Source organism: Ixodes scapularis, unplaced genomic scaffold, assembly GCF_016920785.2.
Source record: "Ixodes scapularis isolate PalLabHiFi unplaced genomic scaffold, ASM1692078v2 PGA_scaffold2__306_contigs__length_199485367, whole genome shotgun sequence".
In the NCBI taxonomy this organism is placed as follows: domain Eukaryota; kingdom Metazoa; phylum Arthropoda; class Arachnida; order Ixodida; family Ixodidae; genus Ixodes; species Ixodes scapularis.
The window spans coordinates 26,731,369-26,739,701 of NW_024609857.1; the positions used below are offsets into that span (position 1 = coordinate 26,731,369).

Genomic DNA, 8,333 nt, shown 5'->3' on the forward strand with positions numbered 1-8,333 from the left:
CATAGCATGCCGTAACATTTTTCTTAACTTTATTTCAAGTTTTGTTTTGTTTCTTATTATTTTCAGTCGTTGGTGTAACACCCTGCATGTCTGCATGCCGTGTGCTTCGCTAGAGCCGCGATTAGCCTTGGATTATATAGCTTCGAGCGTCACATTCAGTAGCGGTACGCGCTACTGAATGTTTGCGATCTTGCGGAAGCACATACGCAGGGACAGATATTAATGTGTACAGACGCGCGTATTTTAAATTGCGTGTCCTATTATTTTCGACTAAACGATGAACTGCCTACTATCGTCACTGAAAGCTTAAAACGTGTGAGGCGTGCCACACGCCCTGCGTTTCTGAAGCTTTCCTTGAGTACATCTTGACCAACATAGTTTCTATAATACTCGAATCAAGTATCTTATCTCAGAAACATGGGTCACGACAGAAACATTTTTTTCTTAATCTTCAGCTTTGACGAATTAAATAAAAATCAGAAAACAAAGCACGTTTATTACACGAGAAAAAAAAACTGGCACAAGAGGCAATTACGTTGGTTTCTGCCGCGTCGAGTCGCTTTCGCAACAACGATACCGCCGCGCGTGGCGAATCGAATTAAGAGTTACCGCAATGAACGACGGGTGCGGCCATCCGCATTTCTAAACGTTACCCCGAGGGGCCCTGAGAGAGAGCGAGCAGGGAACTCCGGACCGCCATGTTTGCAGTTCTTTATTACATTCTATGTATACTCCCTTTTTGCCGTACAACGGACGGCAGCGGACGCTTTAGGAGCCAATCGGAGCCAATCCAAGGCCGTGCTGGGTTTCACGTGACCTTCGGAAGGCGTTCGGCCACGCGAGGAGAGGGTGGTCACGCGGTACTTTTGCAGCGCTGGGATCGGCCATGGGATATGCCTCGCAGGCAGACCTGTACGTAACGCGTTACAACGCAGAAACGCCTTATTTAAACCCAGAAAAAAAATTTTTTTTTTAGTAGCGGTGTAACGATATAGTTACTTCTTGAGAGGAGAGGTCAACGTATTTTTTTAATTTTACTTTCTAGAGTAACGAGAAGCGGTGTTCGGTTACTTCTGGAGGGGAACTTGTGCAACACAAGCTACCCAATTTCGGTTTCATTTATGAATGAAACACTGGGTCTAAAAATCTTGTACTAAAACATTCAAGAAATATTTGCGACCACAATCAGGTAGTACATCGAAACGAGTGCATACATCTTTTGTCTTTCGGTCACGTTTATGTTTCTATGCACACGCATAACTTACTTAGAACGACAGCAACACTAATACTTCCAATGTGCATATTGCGTGATGCGAGAAATCAGTATGCCCGTGCCTAACTATCCCAAGGCGGCTACTGCTTGAGAAAAACGACACGTCTAGAGTAACGAGAAAGGAACGTGTTACGCTTGAGCTGAAGTAACGCGTTCTTTTTTAATCTCAGCAGATAGTAGCGAACTTAGTTACTTTTTGAGCGAGTAACGATAGTTGGAGAACATAATAGCGCTTCACGACACGTCCCTGTCGTGCAGCGCTATTATGTTCTCCAAGTTTCAGTACCAACTCGCCCAAGAATCCGCATTGAGTAACGATAGTTAGTTACTTTTTCCAGTAACGTGTACGTGTCTGCACGTAGCATCCGCTGCTCTCCATCGTAAGGTGAAACGAAGTATAGTTCGCGTAACGTTGATCATGCAGAAAAACAATAAAATATATCGCAAAAATAAAAGTAACGGGGGCGAGGTAAAGGTCACGCGCGTGGCGGACGATGGATTCACCGTGCAGCTATATTGGGACTTGTTATGATACAGACGTTTTCTGTTTCCTGTCGTTCTCAGTCAGGTGGGTTTCGTGTCTGACATGCGGGATAAAAAATAATAAAACATTTCAGCCTGGAGTATGCGAGAAAATATAGGTGAGACAAAACAAGAATGTGAGACAATCGCGCATTTTTCGTAAACACCTTCCAGCGGCGTGGAGAGATCAAAACGACGTTTTACCGCATATTACAAGTGACGACATTCAAGATTGCTGCGCCCTTAGGGGAAAGGTCTGTAATGTGGCCTGAAAGGATTTGTTTTCCGGTATCTGAAAAAAACCCTCTTGCGAAACAAAGCGAACGAGGTACTTTTATGAACTGGTACTGCAACTCGAGCCGTTCTCGTGCCGCTTTGAGAGACTGTATTCGCGGTTAGAAGCTCGCTAAGGGCGCCTTTGTTTATTCATTTTTTTTTTCACAATGTGTAGTGCACGTGCTACCCACGCGGTTCTATTTGAATTGTCATAGTGCATAGAAGTATGGCATTGCACGTGCTTCCACTATATTCTGTTTCACCTTATGATGTACCGCAGGAAAGGCTACAAGCGCGAGCTCCTTGCTCTAGGGCACATCTCGGCCGCACAAGCTCTCGTGCATCAAGAGCAGCTTCCAACGCTGAGCTCGCGCTTCTAGCCATCTCTGCGGTACAAAGAATGGGCAAGGCGGCAGCATGCATGTCACGAGGCTAAAACAGTATCTGCTCTTCATTCAGGTACTCGGGGGGGGGATCGGTGGCCGAGTGGTCTAGCGCACACCAGCTCGGAGCACGTGGAGCGAAAGCTCGCGCTGCAGAACCCAGGGATCCTGGGTTCGAGCCCCACCCCTGCCCGTTTCGATCTGGATGAGCATCGTACCGGCGTGCGGTCGTGTATCACTACTGCGTGATGCACGTTAAAGACCCCAGGCTAGCGGCTGTACCGCACTGGCTAAATTTCTCATCTACAGCTGGGAGACTCGTCGCCCCTGTGAGGCAGACCAAGTTCTAGGCTGTATAAACACACACACAACCCAATTATTATTCAGGTACTCGCCTGTGTGGGACCACGGAGCGTCGACAACAAGCCAGCTGCGGAAAATCAAGTGTTATGCTTGATCCCTGTCGAAAAAAGTAGCGCGACAACGCCTACCCTCAAGCAAGGCTTCAACACTGGACCGACGAGGCAGAATGACTGGCAAGAGAATCTACTGCAGCGTGACCTTCCGTCCGGCGTGACGTCATCTACCCCACCACCGCCGCAAGACCGTATAAAAAGCCACGCATCAACTGACATCTTCAATGGGCAAGGCGGCAGCATGCATGTCACGAGGCTAAAACAGTATCTGCTCTTCATTCAGGTGAGACCCCCACCTTTTTGGAGTTACAGAAGTAATGATGTATGCCTAGTGCTGCTTCCTTGCCCTAAGAAGTGTCTGGCTCTTCTTGGTGAATGTTAGTGTGTATTCATACAACTTATTTTGTTGTGTGGAGATGTTGAAAGTAACCCTGGACCCAATTCTGACATGAAAGAGCTCATCGAAGGTCAAAAAGCAATCTTGGATGAAATAGCTGAATTAAGAAGAGGCCAAACAACCATAGATAGGAAGCTTTCGTCATTTGAAAGCAGACTTACAACGATTGAAAACAAGGTTGACATTCTAAACGAGACTGCTAGACAGCTTGCGCAGGCAGAGAACAAAATAACCAAACTCGCAGAAACTGTTTCTTTCTTGACCCATAAAATTGATGACTTGGAAAACCGTTCACGAAGGAACAACGTGATCATATATGGGATAAAAGAAGAACAGCGTGAATCTTCGGAAAGTCTGCGCGATATTGTAACAGATACAGTCTTCAAAGATAAGCTGGGCATTTCCGTCACTGGTATCGAAAGGTGCCACAGATTGGGAAAGAAGGGCGGTGAAAGACCTAGACCGGTTATTTTAAAGCTGCTCGATTACAGGGAAAAGGTTTCGATATTTAATAACGCGAGTAAACTAAAAGGCTCCGACATTTCAATATCGGATGATTATTCCAGTCATGTTCAGGAACTACGAAAGAAATTGTGGGCCAGTTCAGCAGAAGATAGGGCAGCTAACAAGAAAGTAAAACTTAGTTTCGATAAATTGATTATAGGTGACAAAGTTTATCGCTGGGACGAAAGTAAAGGGGAGAGAGTACTTCTCCGGTCTCGGGATGAGCAATGACAACCACGAAAACGTAATCAAAGCCCGTTAATAGTCATAAACATCAACGCCCGTAGCATCGTGAATAAAGTAATTGCGCTTGAACATCTTTTACTCACGTACTGCCCACATATATTGATTTTGACCGAAACTTGGCTCAATGACGAGATTCACGATTCGGAGATTGTGCCGCCGGGTTATAATATTATACGTAAAGATCGGGGATCGCGAGGGGGAGGTGTAGCAATTATATTGAAATCTGGTATCCCGTACCGGCAGCTCCATTTTGACAACACTAATGAATCTGTGTGGTGCAGTGTTGAATTTGAAAATTCATCCTACGTTGTTGCATCCGTATATAGGCCGCCTAATTCTCCTGTCTTGGTTTTGGAAGAATTAAAAATGTGCCTTGGCAAAATCTTGACAGAAAAAAAGAAACTCATAATAGGCGGGGATTTTAATCTGCCAGACATTAATTGGGCCTGTCTAACGCACGGAAGTACTGATGCTGAAAACTGCGCTGAACTAACAGATATTGCTTTTTCTTTTAATTTATGTCAGGTAGTTGACAGTGACACGAGAGTAGTGGGAGATTGCAGTTCAATCCTAGACCTGATCTTTTTGTCTGCTGGTGCCAGTGCTGACGGCTATGAATGTGAAGTTATTGAAGGGCTGTCTGATCATATGGCAGTATTACTTACTTTGTTTAATAACATTGCACCCCCCGCGGAGAAAAAGATTAAAGTCTTGAACTTCAATAACGCCGACGATAACGCTGTCACAGACGAACTGGCTTTTGCGTACGATGAGTTTGTATCCTTATCAGCAACCCCGGACTGCGTGGATCAGTTATGGAATCATTTCGTTGCTATTGTTACTCGATGCGTTTCAAAATATGTTCCTTACCGAAAAAAAAACTCGCCAAACATAACCCATGGATCACGAGAAGCGTGATACATATGAAAAGGAAGGTGAACAGACTGCAGAAATCTTGGAAGCGATCCGGCCTTCCGTCCGCCAGAGAAAGCTATCTTTCTTGTAGCAAGAAACTTAAACAGGTAATACGCGAATCAAAACAATGGTATTATAATATCTGTCTTTCGTCATTCATAAAAACAGCACCACAAAAATTTTGGCGGCATATAAGTACTTCCAAAGACAAGAAATGTTCGTCCCTCGCTGTTGACAGTTGTGTAATTGATGACGAATTTAAAATCGCTACCATTTTTAGTGACCAATTTTATTCCGTGTTTACAAGAGATAACAACATTGTTCCTAACTATGACGTCCAATCTCAGCTACCCGGTCTCCAGAACATTACTATCAGTGAGGCGGGTATCTTGTCATTATTACTAAACTATGATGTAAAGAAGAGCAGCGGCCCGGATGACATCCCCAATTTGTTTCTTAAACGCTATGCGGAATGGGTTTCAGAATATTTGTTTGTCATTTTTAAAACGTCATTGGCCACTTCGAGATTACCTGCAGATTGGAAGCTAGCAATCGTTAAACCTATATATAAATCGGGTGACCCTCGGATAGCAGTTAACTATCGTCCCATTTCTTTGACGTGTATCAGTTGTAAATTACTCGAACATATTATTGCTAAACATATAGTTGCCTACGTCACGGAGCATAATCTTCTATCGAATGTACAGCATGGTTTTAGAGCCGGATACTCGACAATATCTCAGTTAGTAGAAACAGTGCATAATATTTCTTCAGTTATTAATCGCCGAGGCCAAGTGGATGTAATCTACCTTGACTTTTCAAAAGCCTTTGACAAGGTTTCCCATCCAAAGATTTTATTAAAATTACGTGCGATGTTAAAAAACAATCAAATCGTAAACTGGATTCAGGATTTCCTGTCGTCCCTGTCGTTCTGTGTTTTGTCCCTTGTCCGTATCCCCAGTCTCGGGTTACAACTATGCTCAATTTACACCAGCTAGCCTGCACCCTCACCATTGCTTCAGTATGTAATGTTTAATCAGACTGCATCTTCCATAGCAAATGTAGAATCCGGGGTACCACAGGGGTCAGTTTTGGGGCCACTGCTTTTCTTGATATTTATCAATGATATAGCTACTAATATCAGAGTAAACATAGGATTGTATGCTGATGATTGCATCCTATATCATGAAATCAAAAGTCCCGATGATCACCTCATCCTAAATAATAGCCTTCAGAAAATATCAAAATGGTGCAAAGATTGGCAAATGGTACTAAACAAAGAGAAAACTGTATTTATGTCTATCACCCATAAAAAGCACCCCTCTCTTTTTTCATACCACATAGATAACCAAGTACTGATCCGGGTTAATGAATATACATACTTAGGACTACATATAACACACAATTTAAAATGGGATAAACATATCAGCGCGGTTATAGATAAAGCATCTAGAAAACTATGGGTTATGACACGCAAATTACGGCAGGCAGCTCCGGATACAAAACTATTGGCGTACAAAACTTTTGTTCTTCCTATCTTGGAATACGCGAGTGTAATATGGGACCCTTACACAAAAAAAAGACATCAATAGGCTGGAAATGGTACAAAGAAAAGCGGTTCGATTCATCTACGGGGTATATAACAGGCATGCTTCAGTTAGTGAGTTACTTAATAAAGCACAATTATCAACACTTAGCACGAGAAATACTATTAACAGATTGAAACTGCTCTTCCAGATAATTCATGGCATGATCAACATCAATCGGGACAAGTATATATCATTTTCTGCACGCTCCAATACACGTAGCCAGCATCCGTATTATATCACTGAGCCGTTACCGCGAAATAATGTTTTCCAATACTCCTTTTTTCCTCACACTTTCAAAGATTGGAATAACTTACCCGCTGAAATGACGAGCTCTAGTTCCCTAATTTCATTTCTTGATTCTGTTAGAAAACATTTCAATGTTGAGTGAAGATTTTGTTTCTATTTGTATTTGCTTGCATGTTTTTCCTTTCGTGACATATTAGCGTCATATGGTTCTTGTGTTTGTTTGTTTGTTTGATGGCGATTTTGTAACCTCATGAATGTAACCATTCCTACAATGGTCCTGAACAAGGACCAGTAGTATAAATAAATAAAAAATAAAATAAATAAAAAAAACTAAAAAACATAGGGTGAAACACAGTATAGCAGAAGCTGCAGTCTGCAGTATCCTCACTCCGGGTTGTGAAAAAATTCCACCAGGCAGCTATATTAAGACTTCTTGCCGTGAATAGTTCCATTCGTGAGGCACGAATTAGTACCATTCGTATTTTTCTGAAATCTTATTACACACGATTGCAAGCAGGGCGTCTGGCCGCCGCCATGTCTCTGCTCGTGCGGGCAAGTGCGTAAAATTTCAAGCTAGCCAAAGCTACGTTCACGCACACGCTGCACATGCTTACACGCATGGGGCGAACCAGACAGGCGCCATGGTTGCAATTATCGCCTCATTAATAAATTATTACGAAGACACCGTCGTAAAAAATCACAAGACAATTGCGGCCGAAATTCTCGCTCAATAGGGCCTGTCTCCGAATTTTGGTGAAAAAGTGCGGATGTATAAATGGGTGCCGTGCTTGTACTTTTATACGGTTTCTTTTATTGTGAACTACCAAAAACCGCGAATGAAAAACTAAACAAAAAAGAAGCTGATTGGTGCACTCAAGAAATGGTAGGAAGGCCGAGAACGACAGGTTAGATAATGGTTAGGTTGCGTTATGTTAATCCGAACCTAGCATAAAACATGGTCATGTTACGTTAGGTTAAACTTCTGTGTCTACGGGTGCTTCTTTAACGTCATGAGAAGAGGACGACGATGCATGAAAAAAGTATAGCTAAGAGAATTAGCCCCGATGAAGCTACGTCTCTTAGAAAAAGAAAAACAAAATGGCCACAACAGTGGGTATTTCAGGAAGTTGCTTTTAGAAGTTCTTTCTATCAAGTTAGGCTGCCGTCTAGTTTTGTCAACACATGTAGATAATTCAATACGACAGCCTTGCTAGCTAATTGCGAATTCCACTGGTCTTTTTAAAGCCCGCCGCGATCAGTAGACCAGATCCGAGATGAAGCATGGGATCCGAACGGAGCCGCTACGCCTTCGGATCCCCAGTGGAACATGGCCACTCACTCCTCTGGGATCGGCGGATGCTTTCCCGTCATTCACCTTTCCTAGGATCCCCTTCCCTCGGTCCCAGATCTCGAGGCAAGATGCTCTGCGAGAAAGCTAGTCACGCGTGCTCGCCGAGGGCTGGCCAGGCTGGCTTCCGGTCGAATCCACCGAAATTGCCAGAGAGACCTTTCTTGGATACGGATCGAGGTCTGGAGTGGGAGCTCATCCAAAACGCCGAGTGGGAG

General features: G+C 43.5%; 1 protein-coding gene across 1 annotated transcript; it reads left to right on the plus strand.

Moving 5' to 3' along the window:
• Nucleotides 1-6,510: 6,510 nt before the first annotated feature.
• On the plus strand, nt 6,511-6,909 carry LOC121836434 (the record flags this gene model as incomplete). The annotated part of the gene is made up of 1 exon (XM_042291333.1): nt 6,511-6,909. A coding segment is annotated over one exon (399 nt), but the record flags the coding sequence as incomplete, so codon positions are not given.
• Between the last annotated feature and the right edge of the window lie 1,424 nt (nt 6,910-8,333).